We start from the raw sequence: 26,566 nt of genomic DNA, 5'->3' as shown, positions 1-26,566 counted from the left end.
AGGACCATAAAATGTTCGTTCAATCATTGCATTTGGTCCAAATAATATGATAGCATGTGTTCCCTGACAGACAAAGTGTGTTTGCATACCACTGCGCAGATATCGTACACTGTAAAAAATTACCGTGATTTTTAACAGTAAAAGACTGTAAAAATGCTGCGGTGAAAAACTGTTAATTGGTTTACAGAAAGTTTCCGTACTATATACGGTGAATAACTGTAATAGATCTAACGGTACATTTAATGTAATTTTACGGTAAGATACCGTTAAATTCAGTTTTTGAAAGTGAAAAATAACAATTCATTGTAAAATTTACAGTGAAAAACCGTAAATTGACATTCCCACAATTCCCTGCGTGACACTTCACATTTGATATATATTTTTTTTAAATAACTCTGTTTCTTCTTAGTTTTTCTCATTTTTTTCTAATCAGTTATGTACATTAGGGTTTTATGTTACATCTAATGTTGTTAAATTAATGTTTATTGCATTTTTAAAATGTCATGTGTGTTACCATGATGGTGTTTAGTGTGTGTGTGAATGACACTGTGTGCACCTTCTATATGTTAGTGTTGTCCTCCTCAGCTTGTGGAAAAGCTGCTTGTGATGAACTTTGATTCATCATGTGACTCTCATCACCACTGTGTTTGGTGACTGTCAGTGTATTTTAAAGATACAAAACAGATATTAGTACTTCATTAGGTTGGTAAATTAACATTATATCAGTTAATGAAATATGTTATTTTACCATAAATTTTACTGGGATTTTTTTTTACAGTGTACTGAAATCCAATGTTAAATATACATATTTAAAATGTAAAATTCACATGTAACTCCGTAAGTATGTTTACGGTTTGATGTAATTTTTACAGTATTGTTCTGGTAACCACAGCTGCCGGTATTTTTCTGTAGAAACAATGGGATTTTTTTACAGTGTACATTGTGCAGACACAGCAAGAATGGCAGGCAAACAGCAACAACCTAACTTTAGTTTAGTAATACTGTTACTCACTGTACTATGAAGTTTTCTCACCATGAATGACGCATGATGTAATCCAATAACGTTGTCTCTGGTCGTCTCGCTAAACTCAAAATATCTTCTTTTGTGTTCAGCAGAAAAAAAGGAATTCATACAGGTTTGGAAAACTTGAGGGTGAGTAAATGATGACAGAATTTTCATTTTTGGGTGAACTATCCCATTAAATGTACATTTGTTTCTTCAATCTCGCTGTTGTGAGAACGTGCTGAGATGCCCTCTGTAACACATTGGGTATTATTATAGTTATTATAACAATTTAATTCAAATTTAACAATAATAACAAATTCAAATTTCAGAATTGGCGCATTACACTTATTATCGACTTGTTCGTTTTTCAGTCAAATGTGGATCTTGAAAGGGTTCCTCCCTATCTGAGAATAGGAAAACATCTCAGTAGCAGACAATTTTATGCCAGTATTATGTAGTTGATATATTCTTACATTTGATGGATACAAAATTGTTGGTCTGCATTCAATCTGCACTGGCAAACAATTTCCTGGCGTTAAAGTGGTTGACAGTCCATGTCTGGATTATGACAGCTCACTATATCCTGGATGTTTAAGGTCAGTGAGATAGGATACACATTATTAACTTTTGGCATCACCCAATTATACAGAGGAAAATATGTACTCTGTATCACACAGGTATTTATCTTCCATTTCTTTACTTTCATTTATGCTGGCATTTTCTTGTCCTCTTTTTACCCCTGGTTCTGACAAGTAGGGTGCATCCAGGCAAAATAATTGCCTGCACCCTCAGTAGCTTCCTCCATGTAATTCGGATGGAACCATCCCTCTCTCCAAACCATTAAACAGTCACATATTGCACTTGACAACACATGTATTTCACCAGCAGGTGTTTCTCCACGGGCAGCAGTTTAAATGTCCAAAAGTGACTCATCCCTTGAGTTTCCAATCTGGCAAACAGCTCATGCCTCTTACAAGGGTTCCTGTGCGGTTTGATGGCAAAGTCCTCGGATCGTTTGAGATCATGGCAGAATTAGTCCGGGAAGACTTTCGTAAACAGAAACACCTGACAGAAAAGTTTGATAAGAAATTACTCAGAAACTGCACAGTAGTGCTACTCTCAGTTTCATGAGGCAGTACTCGGACAGCATAGGTGCTAATTGACAGCAGGGGGAAACTATTTTTTAATTAATGACATTTCTTCCACTGTTTACCATGATCGTGTCTACAAAGAAAGACAAACAAAAAAAGAACAACTCCAAAAAATAACAGGTTTTGGTTAGACGTCTCATATTCGTCACTCTGTTGGCTTCATTAACCTGACAAATTGGCTAATTTCGTATTGTAGGATAAAGGTTGATATCTAATAAGCATGTGTGCATATATTGTAACCCCATTTCCAGAGAAGTGGGGGAAGAAAAAAAAAAAGGAAAAAAAGTTTACTTAAAGTGTGTCACCTTATTGCAAACAATAGTTTATAAATAGAAAACAAATGATCATTCAGCTAGGCAGACAAAGTCAGCAAACTAACACACATTTGTCCTTTGGTGTTGAAGAACAGCAGTTTTATACAAACAAAAGCAAAACAAAAACATGTGCTTTTCTGTACAAAACTCGTTGGTATGATGACAAAGTGCTGCAAAGTGGCTACTGATATTATCTGGGCATTTATTTAACATGATGTTGTACTGGCCCACCCAAAGTCAAAAGAGTCTCTATTATAAGATATAAGATCTTTATTTTAAAATATTCTGATATGACTTCAATTTAAGTCTGGATTTTTTTCACCATCATCCCCTGGGGAAAAAGTAATTGTGGAACCCTATTAAAACCCTGCTTGTGTTTCATCTTAAAAAAAAGAAAGAAAAGAGTAGGCTATGTTCATCACCAAATCAGAAGTAATAGCAAAGTCCTTTTAAGATAAGTCATTTCACTCGGCGGCCATCTTTGAAACGCCTCTCGGGCATCCATGCAGCTCCTATCTCTTTGAATGAGGAAACGTCAAATTCTCCAAAGCTGTTTGCCAAGCTTTTGATTCATCTTCATATTTTAAATCACCAATCGAATCATGACCAAAAAAAATTCATTTTTTAGGCTGGATCAAGCTAATGCGCATGTGCAGACCTTAATGCGTGTCTCTTGTGCCTCATTTCGGAGGTGCGCGCCTGACTGTTTCTATAGAAACCAGTGCTTCTAACCATAGACATATAATAGAGTACCCCAGGGATGACCTGTTTTTGTAGGCCAACCCGGAAGTTAGCGGCGCACGGGTTCCCTCGATTGAAAGCCTATTAATTATTCCCATAGACTTTTGGAAAATCGCAGAAAATAAGCTCTGTGTTTAACAAAGGGTTATGACACTTACACGTTTTGTCTATCAAGATCATCTTTACAAGTTAAAACAACATAAATAGATTTTGAAGCCTAAATAAAGTCGTCAGATATAAAAGGCTAACAGTATAAACGGAATACAAAACACCATGGTCGTGGATCAACGTCGTCACCACCAAGCTTCCTCAAACTTTATTTAGAAAACAACTCTATTTAAAAACATGCTCACTGATTATGATCTGCGCTGTGTATGAATACTTATCCACTTTTTCATGAGAAATGCTGTCCAAATGTCCCGTTTGTCATGATGACGTCTAAAGTCCCCGCTAAAGGAAGTAGTCCCTTTTAGCTATTTGATAGCAACCGCCGATTTTAAGACACAGTAAAAGTTTAAAAAATCACAAGTGGGTTATAACTGGTGTGTTTTATGTCATAGATCAAAATGTGAAAGTATTTAGAGGCTTTGTTAACCACAGACCTTATTTCAGGCGATTTAGCAAAAACCCATTCAAAAAACTCATAATAGACTTCACGGCGTTGGAACCGGAAGTCCTAACTCGCTTCCGGGTTTTGCCTACAAAAATGCGTCAGTGTTTATTGTAACGGCCACTGCAGTGATGCGTTGACTTTACCAGTCAGCGATTGGCTCTTATTTTGAAGGCGGGACTTATTCCGCCATATTGCGCGTTACACTTTCTCCCATTCAAAACAATACGAGTGACACGTCTTGTGTTATTCTATAGTCTTTGGTAATAGTAATATATGATTTGAATAATTTGGACAATGGTTCTTGGAAAGGTATGCCTTTTATTTTGCATTGTGTTCATCAATGCAGCAAAACTGTACATATGGCTGGGCACAAAAAAAATAAAGGCGACAGTGACTTCTTGGCATCGTGGTAGCTCCCACATTCCAGAAACCTTTGGGATAAGACAAAGCACACCTTTCTAAAACAGAAGAACTCAAAGGAACCAGATGAAAGTCCCTGACCATCCAAATATTGATGTAAATGTCAATGCACAAATGAACCATGTCTCGACAGCAGTGTCAAGCAGTGAGACAAACCTCTGCAAGAGTTCATTCATTACATCGGTCATTCTGGACCATTATTGAACATGTTCTGACAAGCAATCTGTACCCTTCCCCTCATTAGGACCCTTTTACAATCAGCTACATGATACAAATTCAGCAAGTGATCCTGTTTTACCCTTAAAGACAGTATTTGAACTTGAAGCCATTATCTTGCATATAATTGACATCCATGCATCAGCGTTCCTTGGCTCATGTTTTATTCAATGCTTCCTGCCGCAAATTTGGCAAGGAAATGTAAACTGAAATCCTGTTCAATGATTATTATTTTTTTCGTGTTCCATCTCCCAAAGACACATGTAAACAATTCATAATTCGGTGACATGAATAGAGAACACTCAACAGGATTGCAAATTATGATTTTCAATTGTGTTTCGCTATCCCTGAGAACCTTATTTATAATGAATTGAACCAGCCTTCTGAATTATACAACAAAAGTTCAGCTACAAGACCATTAAATATGTATACTGCCTAGAGCAGGGAGTTTTCCACACACACACAATAGTGTAGTCGCCACACAGATATTGGGAAGGGTTGTGGTATCACTAAAAGTGCCAACATCTGGCAGAGAGCGAGTAAAACGGATCCTCCGGCTCTACACCGTTTAAACCAGTGAGACGTGTTAAATGAGAATCACTCTACATGCCTTAAAGCAAACCATCTCCCTCTCGCATAAATGAAGATGTTATGATCTTCCGTTCCCATCAACAACTTTTTACTCATGCTTAGAAGCGGAAATGTCCATGTGTGTTAGAGATCTAGAGTAGCATTGTAAATCAGAAGAGGGGTGGGTCATAGACTACATAACCAGACTAGACATTTAAACCAGACTTTTAAAAAATGCAGAACATTAATTTACAATGGAACGTGAAGGGCCCAGAATTGCAAGAATTATTTTGATCTAAAATGGTTTTTTGTTTTGCATTTCCAGTTTTGTTACATTTTATTTGGTCACAACTAATAATAAAACATGAGGGGGGAAATACTTTGAATACAAGTCCTTATATTTTGGCCCTAGTACTGTATTTCTCGAAAATAGTAATATATTTGGACGACAGTTATTCAAACATTTAAGGCCACAAAGTTCAGCTACAGCAACTTTCTCCATATTTTTCCCCCTCCCAAAACCATGATGTCATACGGCATTTTTTCCCCCTTTTTTCTTTTTTCTTTTTTTTTTTTTTAGAAAAATATTTGCAGATACGATTGTACACATTATTCCTCCTCGCTGGAATGGGAGTGATGGCAATGTATCCTGGTGATAACTGGTTTCCCGCAAGGAACACCAGCCACCAATCACACGTATGGGACCCTGGCGAGGGAGGGTCCAGTGTTGCATAGATTTCAGGTGTGGATTTCAATAACGTAAGTCACAGTATTTGGAAACAATTTCACAAAATGTCTGAGGAAATAAAAACAAAACAAAACAAAGCAAAGCAAAAATCTGAAGTGGTCTGATGGTCATACATTGGTATTATAAACATAAGGGCACAGCTGTATAAAAAATAGCCTTTTAGCTGAGGTTTCAAGTCTGTGGCATCAGTGCTGGGATGTCCCTGCCCAAGTCACAGTGCAATGATAGGCTCCTCCCATCTACCGGAACCACACCCACACTATTAGAGCTCCTCCTTCCGCTTGCCCACTTTCTCTTGGTCCCGGCCCCTGAGATTTCTCATGAAACCAGTGAAGCCAGCTTCCTGTATGGTGTAGACAGAATACACAGTGAGAAACGAAAAACAGTTTACCTCATAATGTGAAAAAAAGTCACCACAGTGGCCCCCAAAAATATTTGGATGCTTGAATACAAATTCATGAAATTGATGTCAAATGTATGAATGTCACTGTATTTGATCAACCGAGACAAAATAAACCAAGTGGCATTTGAAAACAAATTATGCTAGAACTTTTCGGTCTCTCCAATTATGTTCTTTTTAAGTCAGTTCTTTTCAAATTCACAAAGTTAATTTAAACCAAAGTAACCACAGTTGTACTGTACTTCATCACATTACCTGTGGACATGTTTCACTAAAGGTGCAGTTACACTAGAAAAGCATACAAAATTACTTCAGACTTAGGATGATACAACATTATGATGTCAGGCTGTGGTTTTTAATATTTTTGACACAAAGAAAGGGGATCATTTTAAATTAGATAAGGATTAGATTATTTTAATATTTTTATATATTAATAATAATTTATTAATTTAAATACTTTTAAATCATACTGTGGTCCCCTTGGAAATCTTTTTGAGGCCTCTTAGTCGGCTCCATTCCAAAACAAAAAACAAAAAACAAAAAACAAAACAAAACAAAACAAAAAACACAAAACACAAAACACAAAACAAAACACAAAACAAAAAGGTTGGAACTAGATGCTTGGAACTAGCGAAGTCTAATCGCACCTGAAGTTTGACAACCAGAATGATCTCATTCATGACACAATCATAATTTCAAACCTATTAAATATTTAACTTGAAAAGTGTGCTTGCGCTTTCTCTACAATAATGCTAACTTGTTTTTGCTAAAAAAATTTTGTAAGTGTTCCACTGTATTATATACAAATCACTCACATGAAAGAACACTTACCCCTCTTTCCCCATTGTATTTCTCGCTGAACTTCCCATAGTTATAATAGTTGAATGTTGGGTAGCCTTCAACTCCCTCCTGTTTACACAACTCATGGTTCTGTCCCTTTGTGCAGTCCACTGCAGCATATGCAATCTGAAAGAAATTAAAGCATGATTATTTTGACTTGAATGTTTTGTCATAGACTAAATAACTTTATTCTACCTGACAAGTATGTTGTATCAGACAAAGTAGTATTACTATGGCAATGTGATATCCTCATGGGACCCAGAAAAAAAAAGATTTTTGAATTTAGTATTTTTTCACGTCATTACATTCACTGTAAAAAAATAATTGTTTGTTTAACTTTAAAAAGTCAGTCTTAAAATTTTGAGTACATTGAAATTAAAATTTTGAGTTAATACAATGAAGGCGATTGGTTTAATCAACAGAAACTCAAAATATTATGTTATCTGAACCACATTATTGAAGTTGATTTGACAAAAGAAAAAATGTTGTGATAACAAATTAAAATTATTTTTTTTTTTTACAGTGTGGTTTAGAGCATAAGAAAAATGAAAAAAAAAAAAAAATTATATATATATATTTGTTATACTATGTACTCTGTAGTGGACACCAGGACTAAAAAATAAAATGACATGAAATGACATGTATAGGCAAAAACAAATTTTTTTTTAATCAATTTTTAGGCTTCAGAATTTCTTTTAACCAAACTTGTTTAAAGATGATTCTCAACTATGTTATGAAATATATAATGGAATTAATATACCATTTTACTTTATGCAATATGTGATTAAAATGGCCATACATGTGTTTTCCCATTCAATACAATGCATCTATACACAATCTAAATTATGTGTTCTTGGAGCAACATGCAATGAAAAAAGAAGTGTAATAACAGGAGTAATAATTGGCATTTTCATAATATCTAATAATTAATAGGAATATTGATATATAATTTATTTCATTATTTGCTTGTGTCTCCCAAAATGCCTGATAAACATGATTTAAAGGATTAGTCCACTTTTAAATAAACTTTTCCTGATAATTTACTCACCCCCATGTCATCCAAGATGTCCATGTCTTTCTTTCTTCAGTCGAAAAGAAATTAAAGTTTTTGATAAACATTCCAGGATTTTTCTCCTTATAGTGGATTTCAATGGGCACCAAACAGTTAAAGGTCATAATTAGTTTCATTGCAGCTTCAAATTGTTCCCAGATGAGAAACAGGGGTCTTATCTAGTGAAACCATTGCTCATTTTCTGAAAAAAATTGAAAATGATGTAAGTTTTAACCTTAAAGGCTCATCTTGAACTAGCTCTCTTCTTTTTCTTCTTCTTCTTCTTCTCTATTTGAATTCTGGCAGTGTAGACACTGCTAAGCGTAATACTGCCCTCCACAGGTCAAAGTTTGAACTAATTGTTATATATTGTTGAACTAGCATATTGCATATTAAAATTAGTTCAAACTTTGACCTGTGGAGGGCAGTAATACGCTTAGCAGTATTTACACTGCTGGAATCCTAATAGAGGAAAAGAAGAAGAGAGTTAGTTCAAGATGAGCCTTTCTGGTTAAAACTTTTCAATTTTTTTTCAGAAAATGAGCGATGGTTTCACTAGATAAGACCCTTATTTCTCATCTGGGATCGTGTTGAACAATTTGAAGCTGCAGTGAAACTAATTATGACCTTCAACTGTTTGGTGCCCATTGAAGTCTATTATAAGGAGAATAATCCTGGAATGTTTTCATCAAAAACCTTAATTTCTTTTCGACTGAAGAAAGAAAGACATGGACATCTTGGATGACATGGGGGTGAGTAAACTATCAGGAAAAGTTTATTTAAAAGTGGACTAATCCTTTAAGTGTCCTCTACAGTGGACATGAAATCAATGCCCTGTTTTGTAAAAGAAAGTCATATTTTGATTAAAAACCACATAATATTTTCCTGAGATGTTGATTTATAACAATTTGTAAAGTAATCCGATTTAAATGATAATTACAAAATATTACCATATTTCCATAAGAGTGCTAATTCTGATCATTAAATGAACGTCAGTCATATTAAAAGACCGAGGAGAAAATTTGGTATCTCTGCAAAGCCCTGGATGTGCTCTTTACAGGACTCCTGAGTTAAAACTGTGACATGTATGATGTCAGAGAAAATACTAAAATATAATGTCCACTACAGAGGACAAAAGTCTATTTCTGGCTCCCAGGAGGCTATATACAGTACGAAGCTGTGGTAGAATCGATCAGGACTTTTTGGACACAAAAGTACACTTCTTTTTTCAAAGTTAAAAAGGCATGAGGGCAGTTTGTGAGTTGTGCAAGATGTAGCAAGTGGTGAGGAATTATGCTCTGATCACGGTTTTAGTTGAAACATGTTGCATAGCGTGTGGACTGATTTGAACAATGCTTTGAGTTTTTATTGGGTTAATTTAAAGAGATGTAAAACACTGCTCAATAATCCATAAGGTCGCATGACAGCACATCTGAATCTTCTTGATGACCACCGGCTTGTATATAAACCTTCTTCTGATATAGCAAAAACAATTAAGAAGGAATGACGGCAACATAAAAAAAACCCCTAAAGCTGGCAGTCAAAGGCACCTAAAATCAAACTTCTTTGCCCTTTAGAGTTTTAATGTGTGAAAACGTAACTGTGAAATCTAACAGCACAGCTGCTTTGGCACTGACTGAACCGTTTCGCTCGCTGCACCGCTACGTCCTGAATTTAGCCTGCCTTTTTTTTTCTCTCTAGGGTAGTGAAAAATGAGTAATATGCTCCTGTCGAGAAAAGCCATTCAAAGCAGCGTATAGGAAAAAATAATAAAGCAAACACCCCAACATTAAAACAAGAGCAGAGATTAATGCTCAAGATATCTGAGGATGGCATTTAGTGAAACAAACAAGTGAGCCATAAATGTCTCTTGGCGAACGGCATGTTTCCGTCATTTTTTTCTCTGCTGTCGAGGTGTATTTTCGCCCTGTGAACTTGTATTCATTGCATTTTATCACTCAAAATGTGAAAACAAGCCTTATTTGCATAACTCAATATTTATCTTCATGGCAACCATTTTTGACGCTATACAGTCACATCAGTTCATGTGAATACATCTAGTGAAATTGCCATATGGTTCTCTTACCCTTAAGACAAAAACAATTCTCATAAAAAAAAAGAGAGATGCTAAGGATCTTGCTACACCAATCAAACATGATCCTCTCAGAGTTTCATTGGAGGTTGACATGAATGTGCTTGTGATTATTCTGTCTTTGACATTGACCGGAGAGAATGGAGAGGAAAGGTAATGTTCATTTGGTCGCCAGCCAATTCTGATATTGATCCTCATGCGTTGGTGGAATACCCTCCTGACACTTGACTGATCTTGCTATAACCTCACCAATAAGTGGATGTAAGCAACATAAGACTCGTGGTGTGTGAGGAAAGAGGATTTCGTGCTTACAGAGGGTGGTTTATGAGATGGATGAGGTTAAAAAAAAGTCATTCACAAAGGCACAGAGATCCCTCTCAGACAGTAATTATCAACCTCAAAGAGAAAGAGCTCAGGTCATTGCGCAAAGGAAATGAAACAGCCAGTAAGCTCATGAATATTACAGAGGACTGAAATAAGTGATTTCTTTTGCATTTGGTGGTATTAAGTTAAAACAGGTCAACAAAAGAATCAAAACTAGGATTTACACCATTAGCCTTTTTGCACAGTTGAAGTATGTTGTATTTAATTGGACTGCAGCTTTATTACACACAAAAAACTTGTTTAATAGGAAACAAAGTGCAAAGAGGCTTTACATTAAGAATTGGAGGCCCTGCGCTGCTAGAAGGCCATTTGTTTACTAATGTACTATATATAAAGGAAATGAGCACTAATGAGAAAGAGGATGAACAGTGGAACCAGGAGGAGATAATTGGAACCAGAACTACAAATCATTCTACAAACAATCTAAAACTTTCTTGTTCGAGTGTCAGGGTCACATTCATTTGCAAATTCATCTGTCCTTTTGCTGAACTGCTCTAGAATTCATTTGATGCATCAATGAATAAACTCAATTGGCATGCCAGGGGAGGGAATCACAAGGAGCAAAAATCTGATTGTTTGGAATATTCAACTCAGTTGTTTGTAGTCTGGAAAGTAACCCCAATCCAAACTGCATCCATATGTGGTTTGAATGAAATGCAATTAAAATCAGATTTTTGAGCAACCCTAATCCTTATGTTCTGGACCCGCCCTTTCTTTACTACTGTTGCACAGATTTTATTTGAATTAAAACAAATCAAGACAACTAATTTTATTCAACTGGAAAAGCCCTCATCCACATTTTATTCACATTAAAAGACAAATACATGCTTCCTAGGTCAACCCAACAAAATATTTACTAACTGTATTCCCCTTTCAATTTCCATTTCTGTATTATTTATCTTTGTATACATCTTAAAAGTTCATAAATAAATCATAAATAAAAAATGACATTTTTGGAAATGCATTTTAGTATGAGAGGTGAGATCGGATGTGTTTTTTCCTTATATGCAACTCATTTTCACTCAGCCTTTCCCCATATAGAAGTATAGCATTCACTATGTAGTAAATAATGGATGAGTGAATGAGTGAGCAGTTTCATGTACAGGATTTGAACTAAGGAATAATTGATGACAGACCATTGAAATATTGAAAAATTATGCACACCTGATGTGGTAATGCGGCCATAACACGAAGCGTCAGGTGTGCATTAGTTTTCAATAATTCAACAGCCTGGAGTCAGTTATTCTGCTTATACCATGGTTACCGGAACTCAAGACAATGGGTCTCATTCATTAATAATTGCATGGATTATTTCATATTTGAACAAACAGGAGAGCTTCTCACGATACATCTCCGCCTAATTCACAACACGTGCATACAGTATGCACATTTAATCTCGTTCTAATGTTAGTCAGTTTGGAGTATTTTAAATGAGCGGCCACATGCATGAGGTTAGTGATTTGAAAAAAACATGCTCAAACCATCTCCATATAAGGGCTTTCCGCACAACCTTTCATCACTCTCGTCAATCATATGCCTTAAATAAACACCTTTTATAAAGACCCAGATTACAGACCTCTCATTAGCCAGCTGTATATATGCATAAAGCTTCGTTTTTTTTTCAGAGAAACCTCACAGCTGAAGCTATAATGCAACTTTTCTTACTTTCACTGTATATGATGGAATATATTTAAGATTAACTATATATAATATAATATAATATAATATAATATAATATAATATAATATAATATAATATAATATAATATAATATAATATAATATAATATAATATAATATAATTATAGCCGTGTTATGATGAGATATAACTTCTTAAAGGGTTAGTTCACCCAAAAAATCAAAATAATGTGATTTATTACTCGCCCTCATGTCGTTCCACACCCGTAAGGCCTTCATTCATCTTCAGAGCACAAATTAAGATATTTCTATATGGCGCACAAAAATATTCTCTTTGCTTTATAATATTAAGGTAGAACCACTGTAATCACATGAACTGATTTAAATATGTTTTTAGTACCTTTATGGATCTTGAGAGAGGAAATGACATTGCTCCCTATGCAGGCCTCATGGAGCCATCGGATTTAATCAAAAATATCTTAATTTGTGTTCCGAAGATGAATGAAGGCCTTACGGGTGTGGAACGACATAAGGGTGAGTAATAAATGACATTTTCATTTTTGGGTGAACTAACTTTAACATGATTTTTTAAAAATGTGCTTTTTTATTTTAAATTGTTCCTACATTTTATTGTAAATTTAGAATACATTTTTGTATAAACGTTTTTGGTGAATCATGATTTTGTTCATGAAAACATTCGTATGCAGGTGTCACGCACAAATTTGTGCGTACGCATGCTTAGTGAATGAGACCCAATGTTTTATTTCAAGACACTTGTCAGGTTTCTGTCCTTAAAATGCTCTTGTGTGTAGAACTAATTTCTAACATATCTCATCCCAACTCTGTTGATAATTCGAAAATGTAATTTTAGAGCTAGTAATGAAGGCTTGAGCCATTGATATGCAGACTAATGCAGTTATAAAAGAGAGAAAATGAGAAAAACATTAAACGAGTGAATTAAATAATTCTCAGCTCTTAACAATGTTTGGCTGCGGCGTTTCTACTAATAGTGAAGCTGTAAGATTAATTGCTTCAAAAATAGCGATGTAATTACCTCACTACTGAGAAATGTCATGTAGTTTTTTATTTGCAAACTATTTTATCAAAAAAGTCGTTCACAGGGCAGCACTGGCAACAAATTTCTGTGCGTGTGTATGTGTGTGTTTGCACAGTGTATCCATGCAGAAAGAGAGAGAGCAAGAAAAAGAAAGTGTGCTTTCCATAGATAAAAGGTAATTTAGTGGGGAAAAAATGTAAATTGTCATTTTTATCCTATTGTTTTTCATAATTGATTGCTTGGTCAGTGTCTTTGTGTTTTTTTGGTTCATTTACTTAGCTGTGTGTTTACTAAAAAATAACAGCATCAACAAATTCATCAACAAATTAGAATCAAGCATTCAACAGCGCTGTGGTATAATATATAAAAATATGCTTCTGATGCTCATATGCCTCTTAATTGCAACTCTACGGATAGATGCAATGACTGAATTTTATACATGTGGGAATATAACTATGACTGTATTTTAAATGATGCTGTGAAGTGGCTCACTGTTTGGAAAAACCAGCAGATGGAGCTTCATGAACCAAGCTTTTGTTCTTCAGATAATATCTGTTTTTAATAATATATTTAAGGGCGTTAGCTCAAAATATAAGACAAAAAAAAAAAAAAAAAAACAGAACAGAAATTGGCTCCATTTGTATCTTGGCAAAGTGAATTTCCAAATGCAGTTCATCTGAATAACGATTAGGCGCAAACTTAAGAGCTATAGGGAAATTGAAGAGGACTGACGTTGTGCCTGATGAATTATAGTCATTTGCAAAGAACAATTTAACATCACTGTCTTATGGCCAATGATAAATGTTTGCAGTTGAAGGAGGAAATGTTTTAACAGGCCCCTGAAGATCCAAAAGAGAGCCAGCTACTTTCAAAGAAGTTTCGGGAGAAAGAGGAAAGATTTAGAGAATGATGAAATGTCAGTGCATAGACGTCTCAGATGGAGTGTTACACAGAAAGACGTGTCTGAAGCGTGAAAGAGTGGAAACATCGGCACTTGTCAAAGTAAATGCAATGTGTGAATTTAAAAGTTATGCCAAGCGCACACTACCAGACTGAAGCTTGTAAGCCCTTAATGTTTTAAGTCTTCACCTAGTCCGTGACAAAACGCCACAGATCATAGCCAATTCTAAGCACGCTGTGCATATGAGAGGGGAAAGGTGAAAAAGCCAAACAAAAAACCACATGTGAGAGGAGGAAGTAGCTCCATGTCACTATGTTTCATTGATTACCCTGTCACTGGGATAATGGGTAACACTTTGCAATTTAACAGGTTTGATTAACTAACCATTAGTTTATGCAATAGGTACATATAATATACTACTTTTCAAAAGTTTGTGGTCAGTAAGATTTAAAAAAAAAAAATAAATACTTTTAATAGAATGATTTCTGAAGGGTCATGTGACACTGAAGACTAGAGTAATGATGCTGAAAATTCAGCTTTGACATCACAGGAATAAATTACACTTTTAAGATTAATGAATGCTGTAAAGATGTTGTTTATTATTATTTCATGTTAGCTACTGCATTGCATGTTGAAGGGTTAGTTCACCCAAAAATGAAATTTCTGCAATTAATTACTCACCCTCATGTTCAAACCCGCAAGACCTTCGTTCATCTTCTATTTTTGATGAATTCTGAGGGTTTTTTAAATTACCACATTCAAGGTCCAGAGTAGTGGTAAAGACTTAGTTAAAATAGTCAACGTGACTACAGTGGTTCAACCTTAATGTTGAAGAGACGAGAATACTTTTTGTGCGCAAAAACAAAACAAAAATAACAATGTTATTTAACAATTTTTTCCTCTTCCCTGTCAATCTCCAACACAGTTGACGCAGTAAACACAGTGCAGAGCTTCCGTGTTTACGTTCGACCACCGGCTCAGTTTTCCTCTCAGATTTCATCAAAAATATCTCAATTTGTGTTCTGAAGATGAACAAAGGTTTTGTGGGTTTGGAAAGACATGATGAGCAATTAATGACATAAATTTCATTTTTGGGTTAAATGTGTAGAACGTCTTTTTACAAGATGTAATATAAGTCTAATGTGTCCCCTGAATGTGTCTGAAGTTTCAGCTCAAAATACCCCATAGATTTTTTTTTAATAAATTTTGGGGCATCATTAAATATGCACCGATTCAGGCTGTGGCCCCTTTAAGTTCTCCTGCTCTCCGCCCCCGGAGCTCATGCTTGCCTTAAACAGAATAAACAAAGTTCACACAGCTAATATAACCCTCAAAATGGATCTTTACAAAGTGTTCGTCATGCAACATGTCTAATCACGTAAGTATGGTATTTATTTGGATGTTTCATTTTGATTCTGAATGAGTTTGAGGCTATGCTCCGTGGCTAACGGCTAATGCTACACTGTTGGAGAGATTTATAAAGAATGAAGTTGTGTTTATGAATTATACAGACTGCAAGTGTTTAAAAAATGAAAATGACGACAGTCTTGTCTCCGTGAATACAGTAAGAAACAATGGTAACTTTAACCACATTTAACAGTACATTAGCAACATGCTAACAAAACATTTAGAAAGACAATTTACAAATATCACTAAAAATATCATGTTATCATGGATCATGTCAGTTATTATTGCATCATCTGCCATTTTTCGCTGTTGTCCTTGCTTGCTTACCTAGTCTGATTATTCAGCTGTGCAGATCCAGACGTTACTACTGGCTGCCCTTGTCTAATGCCTTGAACATGGGCTGGCATATGCAAATATTGGGCCGTACATATTAATGATCCCGACTGTTATGTAACTGTTATGTTGAGATTCGCCTGTTCTTCGGAGGTCTTTTAAACAAATGAGATTAACATAAGAAGGAGGAAACAATGGTGCTTGAGACTCACTGTATGTCATTTCCATGTACTGAACTCTTGTTATTTAACTATGCCAAGGAAAATTCAATTTTTAATTCTAGGGCACCTTTAATTAATCATTTAAAGTACATTACCTTGTTAATGTTTATTGCAGCATAATCTGCTACACACTACAATATAGATATCAACAGAGAAAAACTACGTAGTATGACGAGTGAGGTAGAGGACTGAAGGTCAACGGCATCAGACAGCAAAGAGACTATGACATTGAAGTCCTTGAGAATGTTCTGGAGATGAAAAGAGATTAAATTCTAGCATGTGTGAAGGCTGTCTGAATGAGGGAGAGAGAACTTGATTGTGCTTGACAGAACCTGGAAGTCATTTGAAAGCATTTGTTATTTAGAGTGGCTGGAAATCTCCTTAATGGTGTTGAGCCTCACCTTGCGGTCCTCTTTGAACAGCTCGGCTGCTGTGGTGAAATGAGGGACGGCATTCTTGCAGTGTGGACACCCTGGGGAAAACAGTAAGATATGAGTATTCATCGAGCTGTCTCAGCTCATAATGCAGAGAACAAACAGCAAGAGGTGATATATCCCAGCATACACAGATAGAGATGAATACTAAAGCAGAAGAACAGAAGACAATGACCGTATTCTTTCAAAATAAAGACATTACTCACATGACAATAACTTAAACCAAACAAATGCACACCAAATCCATCACTGCCTGTGTTTAACAGGTTAAAATGACAAAATTAATCTTAGAGTGTCAAAAATCATTTTATTATTCTCATAAGCCCAACCGGGGCTGTCCTGAGGCAATGTATGTCCATCAAACTTACTAAAGAATAGGCAAGAGTTCCTACCCTCATAACTCCTAAACTTTAATTTCCATCATGTTCTTGCCAGGTGGTATTGATGCTGAGGGTTTTATTCTTATGAATTATGCATGGCATTTGGTGTTAAATTTTTCAAATGAACAACTTCCATCTAATAAACAGCTGCCTAAAGCTAAAAACTTGCCAAATGGCATGGCAACATAGCCATGGGACAACAGTCTCATTTACTGTGCTAGTTTAGGTTGTCACGCAATCTTGTTTGCACGCATATGTGCTATTTTACGTTTTTAAAAGAAACTTTTTCAAGTAAGTGAGTTCACTTTGGAAAACTTGACTTTTAAATGGCAGTTAATGGCACGGTCATAATTTGCGGGGCAGCAAACAAAGGCCTGTTTGTGTGAGGAACAAGGCGTCTAATTTAAGACACACGAGGGTCATTATAAATAATGGAGCATAAAGTTGTGTACCTTCAGTTTTGGCTCATGTTGCCATTATATGAGGAGAAGAAAGGCTGGGCAGGCCTCCAGACTCATGCGAGGTCGATGCGAGTCTGTCTCAGTGCCCAGTTAGATATATCAATCAAGAACTCAAAAGCGTGGGCCGAAGCTATATTTAAAATATCAGAGCATAATCATTTTTCATCATATGCAAGAAGACATTTTGGGTGTGTTTAAGTCAACTCTAGTTCAGTAGCAAGTGCACTGCCCTAGGAACTCTTTCTAGGACGGTCCAATTGTCAAAATAGTTCCAGTGCACAGAGAACTTTTACTCCCTAGAAATTGTGTGCTGACTAGGCATTGACATCTGACATGAGGGACTAAAGCCCTCGAGTCTGCTTGATACCCTTTGACAAGAACATCTCATTTCAACCATCACGCTTGCTCCGAAGTGCTACCACTGTTATCAGGGTCGCTAGGTAATATTTAAACCTTCAGCGGCATACAAATACAAAGTCTTGCCCTATCATTAACTAGAAAGTTGCTTCTACAGCAATGTAGGCTGCCTACTAATGTGTTCATCAAATGGTGCCGTTCACCAGAACAAAGCAACACTGATGGAATCATTTAGTAAAGCTCTGCATAGCTCTGTTTTTAATCGGCACTATTCACACCATAATTTGTGCCATTAATCAGTTTTGATTAAGTCTTTAAAACCCACTACAAAAGCTTCAAAAAAAGAAGAAGCTGTAATTAAAGGATCCAGTGAGACTGAGAGGTCAGTAGATGTAGAGTATGACAATACAGTCTAATGTTAAATAATTATGGCATTGTTCATTGAATACATACTGCAATTATGTTACACGCCTCAGTTATGATAACAAAAAAATATTAATATGAAATTATGTTATGAAATGTGTGTACAACCAATACTGATGCTGCACAGTTTGAAAAAAAGTTCAATGACTGATGCAAATTCAGCACAGATAAGTTATGTTATCTTATGTCACATGTTATTTAATGGGCGAAAAACATATCCAGTTAAATTTTCACAACAAAAATCCCAAAATATTAATTAATTTTATGGAGATAGAATCTCATGGAGATAGAACAGGTATAGTTTAGTTCAATTACGGTTATAACTTATATTTTCTTCTTGTTTTTATACACTACATTAGTACAAGCCTGTTGTACCGGACCCCGTTCGACTTTACCGATGAGTTTTATGACATTTATTGTACATCACACAAAAGATGAAGCATCTGTTTTCACTCTAGAAAATCACTGTTAGAGCTTAATAAAACACAGTGCAAGTGTGCATTAAAATATTATCCATAAACTCTCTCTCCCTTGCATCATCATCAACATACACAGCGAATTACACAGAAATACTCGTTACAACCAACAGTAAACAAACAGATAAAGACCTTAGGCCTTTTCGGGTGGTGCTTAATAAAGTGGTAAACTTTATATCCATAAATCAACTCCGATGAACTGTAATAAAGTGCTCTCATCTTCAGTATCCAGTATCACTCTGGAGACTGTAAACTGGATCATGAACATTTACTGATCCATCCTTGAGTAACAACTTTTTAGCACAACCTCTTTTGTATTGTCCCTTTGTATTGACATTCGCAAAGCAGTCCGGTGTGAAATGATTTGCACAGACGTAAATGAATTTCGGTAGAGTTGAGGGAGCATTTTCTTCGAAAACAAATTAATCCACCTAGTCTTCAGCGGCTCAGATTTCGGGAGTAAATGGAGAGATTAATCCATCCAGCTACAGAACACCTAAAATGCTTGGGAGACGTTCTTATCAGTGCAGCAATGGCGGATTGTGAACTCGATGTGAACTCGCTCAGGGCGGTTCTATGTTAAAATGGCAGTGCCTGTCAACATTTGTGGGCGGGGCCAGTCACATTGCCAGGGATCTGGAAAAAACTTGTTGTGAGACACTGCTTTTGATTCATGGGGATTTAAAAAAAAAAGGAGTGGTTGGATTTTTATCATTATAGGGTGGTTGTGTACACACACTGCCAACACACATTTATATCCAAACACCATGCAAAAGTGAATTTTGCATAATAGATCCCCTTTAAAGCTGCAGTCCCTAATTTTGCCTCTTTGTTGCCATCTCTGTTTGAAACCTGCAACTGCAGTTCTTTGCGTAATTATCATCTTTACATGGGTTGTGCATAGGCATGTTTGCTGTCAATCACCACATCCATGTGGATACTGTACTTCGGAATGACAGATTGTAGTCTTGTATGACCAAAATAAGTATTTTCCACGGAGAATATCATCTGAACACCTAAGTAACATGTCTGACACTTTTGTTCTGACTGAGGGGGAAAAAAAGCATTATCGCGCTGCCAATGGTGATTAAATCTAATGATCGCTTGGCTCATATCACATCAAACTGTGCAAATTATTATTATTGTTATACTTCGTTCTCAAATTGTTAATGTTAACAACATAAACATTACGTGACTGTATTTAGTGTGTATTAGCGTTACCTGTAGATTTCAATTTCTTTACAGTCTAATCTCTAATGTTAATTCATCAAACCATACAATCCGCCATCAAAATTATGAGTTTAATTATTCCAGATGCTGTGAGAAAAGGCTATAAATGATCCTCCTCACATGCGATATAGCCTACTAACTTGGACTCGTTCTTTATGTAAACAGACGTGACGCAATGACGCAAAGTCAAATGGCGACATGCTCGAATTTCCCGCGAAAACCCACCTGTACCACCCGAATTCTAAAACATTATTACAAGCTTACCTGTGAACAGGGCTAAGGTAAGGAGATAGTTTTGAACACTGGCTGGTTACTGTATGTACATGCTCAAAATTATTTTGGATCATTTTTAACCAAAAAAAAAAAAAAAAAAAAAAAAAAAAAAAGTTACAGACAGCAGCTTTAAACACAAATTATTGGCCAGGAAATGAGCAAAATTTAAGTAAATGCTCTACATAAAAAACCATTGCTTGTTTAGAAAAACATCAAAGACAGAATTAAGTGTATGACCGAATATGGGAAGCTGTTTGCGGAGTGATGAATCACAATGAAACATGAGTTGCATGGTGATGCTCCAGAGCGGTGTATTTGAAAATGTGGTGAGAATTTTATGCATCTCTACCACAGTGAAGCATGGAAGAAGAGGTGTCATTGTGTGAGGAGCCTTTTTAGCTGCTGATGTTGATGAGCTACTTCACTGTGAAAAGTCATTTAATGCTTTGGAGTACAGGAGAATATTGCAGAATGGCTTGTTTTCCAAAAATGAAAAGTTATCTAAAGAAAAATGTTTAGGTGTTATTTTTCAACAAGACAATGCTCCTGCCCAAATTGCGAAGACATCCAAGAAGTGGCTTCAGAACAAGTCTATCAGGCTCATGTTTTGACCTGGTCAGAGTCCAGATTTGAACCCAATAATGAATATTATTAGTGAATATTAAGTCTCAAATTAAACTCAAACTAACTGGGAAACATTTTTCAGCTACTCATGAACTGTTTGAAGCCATTAACATTGAGTGGAACACGGACTCTTCTTCTTGTAAAACTGTCTGCAAGTTGGGGACGGCTATTCTATGTATGCAAGCTATTCCATTCCATGTTTTTCATTCCATGTTGTTCCATGTTGCCTCCGTGTTGTTTCAGTGGCATGGAAACAACACGGAGGCGAACTCAAACGCTGAGTCAACATGCACACGAGCTGAAAGCTGAAAGTGAGCTGTTACGTCAGAGCACTCTTTCATTAGGAAAAAAAATGTAATAGTCCTTTAATAGTCAAGCATATTTACAGTATTTTTTATATTGTGACATTATATTCAGGACAAATTAAGCACATTTCCCCTAAAATTTTCATTGCTGCAATGTATCTAGAAGTATATTATCAAGTATAGAAATTAGTATGGCCAAGTGCTGAATTCGGAACCACGTACTACCATACTACTCTTGCTATTTCTGCCATAGAAAGATGGTAAACATAGTATGAGTAGTATAGTAGTTCAGTGACAGTTTCTTGTTTTATGTCTTATTGGCGCATACTTCACACCACAAATAGCAGAAAACATGCATCAAATTACAAGATCAGTCTCCCTGACTATTGCTGTGATCTTGAGATTTGTTTACACACAAACTCAGGCATATAGCAATGCTACAATTCTTGACAACATGTCAACAAACAACATGAAGGAAGAAAGAGAAGAAAACGAGATGAATGCCAATAAGGATGAGACAGTATTGGGGGAGACGTGGGCAGCAATTTGATGTTTTGTTTTTGGCTCCTGCTTCCCACTGTCTAGCCTTCCTCTTGCAATTTCTTTGGCTACTGCTCATCGCTGCTCTCTTGCTAGTGACAACACACAGACCTGACGACTGGTTGGCCAGATTTCAAAACAGTTTTAAATGTATTGTAGCATCTGCGCAAATTGGAAGAGTGTCACAACGATTTGGCTACGATTTGGGGCTTTTTGTCGCAGATGTACAATATAAAAGGGCAACAAGATTCAGTATTGACATACTGCAACTGTCTTAAAGTATTACATTTATTTATTTAGTTATTACACTAACAATTTTAACGGTAAAACATAATTTGCATTACAGTAATGAAATTGGGATGTTTTCATTTCTTTATATGCCTTTTCTTTTTCTTTGCCATGGTCACAAATGTCTTGTTTATTGAGGGGTTTTTGTAAGGCACTATTCTTTGTAAAGCTGCAAGGAAGAGATTTGCAAGTAATTAATCTCCCTTTGCTTCCTTGAGCTTAAACATTTAAAACTGCTTTTACTATATCAGAAATATACAGAGATGTAAACATCATATTAAACTGTTATGGCCTATTTTGAATATTTTAAACATTGTAAAATATTGCATGCAGGAAGCTATGGTGCCATTCTGCAGATGTTACGCCACCTGCACATTTCAGTGCTCCATATAATTGCCGTCACACATGATGTTTTAGGAGGATGCAACAAAATTCCACTTCGTAATGTTAAAAGGTTTAGAAGAAACTTGTATACGTGCTTTGAGCCAGAAACTACAGCTGCAGTACTTTTGGGGAAAAAAAATCCAGAAGGCTTACATGGAGCGTAGAACATGACCAAAGCGTGTTTCTTCTTTTTCAGAGATTCCCTGAAATCTTCGGCTCCCAGGTGGCTCACGCTGGACGGCATCTCCTCCCACGACTTCTCTGGAGGAGGTGGGGCCTGGGGACTGAGAAAAAAAGAGAGAGCCTGTGATTAAATAAGCGAGCTGTTAGGCTGAGATCTCTGAAACTAGAATACTCACAGCAAGCCAGGTCATTATTTAATAACTTTACCAATTTGCATTATCACTTTGATACACTGAATAAAAAGCTGATGTATTTAGAGTTACACCCATAAATTCAGCAAAACTGAATAGCTCCAAAAGTATTCATACACGTTAAAACAATTATGAAATGGTGTATATACTGTACACTACATATACATGACCGTTTGGGGTTAGTAAGATTTTTTTTTTTTTTTTTTTATACTTATATTCAGCCTAGATGACTTAAATTTATAAAAAAAAAAGTGATAGTAGTAACTTTCACACTGATACATTGAAGTTTTCTATTTCAAATAAATGCTGTTCTTTTGAATTTTCTATTCAGTTTCCACAAAAATATTAAGCAACACAACATTGATAATAATAAGAAATGCTTCTTGAGCAGCAAATCAGCATATTAGAATAAATGCAGCCTTAGTGAACATAACACTTCTGTTAAACATTAAACAAATCTTACTGACCCCAAACCTTTGAAAGGTAGTGTATATACAGTATGTGATTTGATCTTTTGTTATTATTGCAATGACAATATACTTTTTGGGGCCATTTTATATCAGGGCTCAAGACTAACCTTTTTACTAGGAGCACTGTAGCTCCTTAGTGAAGATTTTAGGAGCGCAAGCAGAAAATGTAGGGGCACACCTTAAACTGACCTGCAATGCAATTATTCACATTTCTCCCCGTTTTAACTATATTACTGACAAATTGCTTCACAGAAAATTTCTCAGTGAATGTACACCCATAGATGCAAACAAAGCATGTGGTCTGGTCACCATCGATCATGAACGAGAGAATCTTTTCATGCGTCTTCTGTTTGAGTGAATCTGCAATAGCGCTAATGAACTGCTCACATGCTTTGTTGTTGCTGTATATAGGATTCAATTTTACACCGTTCATTTTTAACAATTCAATTTGACCCTTGAATTTGGTGAATGATAGTTCCTCCTCAGCTATACGCTGTGTTAAATTTGACTATAATCTGCTGACTGAATGTTAGCTTCCTGTCTGTTGGAAGTGGCGATGCAGTTTCATTAATCTATCTGTCTCAGCATATTTTATGCTTCAAGCTGCTGTTGTGCTTAACTAGTGTGTCATGTTTACACTGTGCGGTGGCGGTTGCCTCGGCAAACTTGGTTTTCCCTGCATGTTTTAGAACGCATCGAGAGCAGAAGAAACAGTTCATGGTGTTAAGTGTTTTTGCAATATCTAAGTAAGTCTATCTATGTAAACTCCCTCAGATATTCCTGTCAGAAATATTGTTTTCTTGCCTTTTTTGATACAATGGCTTCTTCTGACTTGTCATCTGATTTTTTACTTCTCTGCAATTTTTTGCAGTAGAGGGCCTGGCTCTTGTGAGAAAAATGCGTCAATGGTTCGTTTTGCCATTTTTGACTTATCTGTATGGCTGTGACGTTACACACAACGACAGCAAGACACACCGATGACTCATGGCCCGTGCTGTTGACTAATCACTCCTAGAGTGGTGAGAAATCAAGTCCCCCCCCCAGGAATCTGATCTCCTTTAGGACCCCGAGTGATCCCATTGGTTCAACTGACTGTTAATGGGTAGTATTTTTTGCGCCTGATTATACTTCCTGCTAAATCATGTTATGATTTATATCATTTAAAATATGTTATAATTGCTGTTAATGTCTTTTAAATTACATTGTTCATATACTAGTAGATAACTGAAGATATAGGTTGTGAAATCAAGCATTTCTTGTTCTTACGTTTTTTTTATATATATTTCAAGCATGTTGTTTGTTCACTTAATGTAATAAACATCATACAATAGTGAAATAGGTTATAATTAGTCAAGACATGACGATAACTTTTGATCAGGCATTACCGCCTGGGTCCTAAAGGAGACCCGATTCCTGTCATTTCTCATGACACTGGACCCTCCTCCTCTCACACAGGCCTACACTGGTGGATTCACCCCCTACTCATTTTTTCAACATGAAATAAAAAAAAATCCAAATTTGCAAGTCGCACACGCATGACTTATTGTAAAAAATGCTTGCACTGCCTCAAAAAATAGTCACAGTCTAGAACCCTGTATTTTAGGGCTGTTTGATTAAAGGTGCTAAAGAGGATGTTTTGTTTTATACATTTTTGCAATATCTTGAAACTGTCTTTACTAACTGATAAAAGACTATTTATTAGGTGCACTGAAAGTAATAATATTAATATACATCATCTGTGCACGAGGTAGGGCCTTCAAAAAATCAGCCAATCGTTTACGCGATCATCGCGTAAACGATTGGTCCTCTGGCTTGTCAATCACTGCCATTACGTTCCTTGTGAGAGACTAGCGTGGCTGCGCGCTCCAGTAACTTTCCACACTCCACAGGCGCCGCATGCAATGTTTTTGTCAGGAGACAGGAGTAACAACTGCAGATTATGAGTTACCTGCGGTGAGTCCGACATAATGAATCCACTAACACGACACAGCGAATGCCGGTGGTAAACACTCGTGTTCCAATACTCGTGCACGAGTTTTGGGAGGCGTTCCCTCGAAATGAGCTATGAAGGAGGGGGGCTGTTCTTATGCATGCGCTTATTTCAAAAACTTACTAACAGTCTTTGGATTCTCAGTCGACGAAAAGATCCTCTTTAGCACCTTTAAGGCAACAATCATAATCATATGGGCGATATTTCCCAGAAGATATAACAGTGGTATTCAGATAAATAATAGCCTACAACAGAAACTGAAAGCAATCAAATGTAAAATAACACTGCATAGTGTTCACTGTACACATTAAATATAGATTAACCCTAATTAAAGCTACAAAAGCTATTAATTCAAGAGTAGTGAGTGATTTTTATCTTTGTCGTTTGTCGTATGATTAACATTAATGACACAGACTGACATATTTACACAAAATTTACTTGAAGACCGAATGCACGGATCCAATATACTGTTACACACCTGTTTTCTTTCTCAACTGTTTATTTATTTGTATTTTTAAGCAGGAAAAGATTAAAATCAATCGGGCCTGACTCAGTATAAAACTGTTTTTCAGCAGGTTCCTGCTCTGCAGAACATAAATACCACACACACAACAAACTCCAAGACAAGACAACGAAAACACACAAACCAAGAGAAAGAGCATTAGGGGGAGGCCATGGAGCCACCTCAGTGGTCACAGATGTACCTGTCCATTAGATGGCGAGCAAATGTTATTTTAAATAGACTTAATGATGTTATATTTCTGATGTGCTGTGGGATCTCATTCCAGGCTTTAGTAAGCACATGAAAAAAAGATCTCTGTCCATAGCAGCTCCTAAAGGCCGGTACAGGCAAAAGTCCATTAGTGACAGATCTCATAGTGCGCTCGAACCTAAAGCTGGGTTTTGGAACCAGTGCAGTAAGTGCCGTTGAGGTGTGTCCATTTAAGATTTGACAATACAAGTTTATCCCATGGTTTAATTTATAGTTCTGAAATGTCAAGGCATTAGACAAAGATACAGTGGTGAGTCCAGCCTGGAAGCCTGTTGTGGATCTTGTAGGCTCTATTATAGAGTCTTATTACTGGTTCAAGAATTTAATTTGTTGTAAGTGACCAAACAGGTAAACAATACGACAGAGTGGACATAATAATGGCATGAAGATATGTTTTAGAGACAGAAAGAGACAAATATGGTCTAATTTTACTATAAATAACTTTTGATTGAACTTTCTGGTTAGAGTTTGGACATGTTCACAATAAGTAAGATGTGAGTCAAGAGAGACTCCCAAATACTTATACGTGGATACAATTGAGAGTTTTTGATTAGAAAAGGTGATGGGATTGGATATGGATAGTTTATATTCACTTAAGACATAATGACTGTGTTTATGAGGATACTTACCAAAATTACATTTTGAGATTTTTGTGTGTAGGCTATTTGACCATTCAGATGTGAA

The 26,566-nt window shown here is 36.2% G+C and overlaps 1 protein-coding gene across 1 annotated transcript in view; it reads right to left on the bottom strand.

Annotated features, from left to right (window-relative positions):
- Positions 1–4,129: 4,129 nt before the first annotated feature.
- The window catches only part of pdia5 (protein disulfide isomerase family A, member 5), a 73,742-nt gene continuing 51,305 nt past the window's right edge, over positions 4,130–26,566 (bottom strand). The window contains exons 14-17 of the mRNA XM_067409102.1: positions 22,430–22,560; positions 16,503–16,573; positions 7,011–7,145; positions 4,130–6,122 (exon numbers count right to left, since the gene is read on the bottom strand). Coding sequence (XP_067265203.1) covers positions 6,042–6,122; positions 7,011–7,145; positions 16,503–16,573; positions 22,430–22,560 — 418 coding nt within the window. The 3' untranslated portion in view covers positions 4,130–6,041. The remainder of the gene's footprint in view (positions 6,123–7,010; positions 7,146–16,502; positions 16,574–22,429; positions 22,561–26,566) is intronic.

Source organism: Chanodichthys erythropterus, chromosome 14, assembly GCF_024489055.1.
Source record: "Chanodichthys erythropterus isolate Z2021 chromosome 14, ASM2448905v1, whole genome shotgun sequence".
NCBI lineage: Eukaryota > Metazoa > Chordata > Actinopteri > Cypriniformes > Xenocyprididae > Chanodichthys > Chanodichthys erythropterus.
Note: the sequence above shows the minus strand (reverse complement) of the source record. Positions and strands in the feature narration are given on the sequence as shown.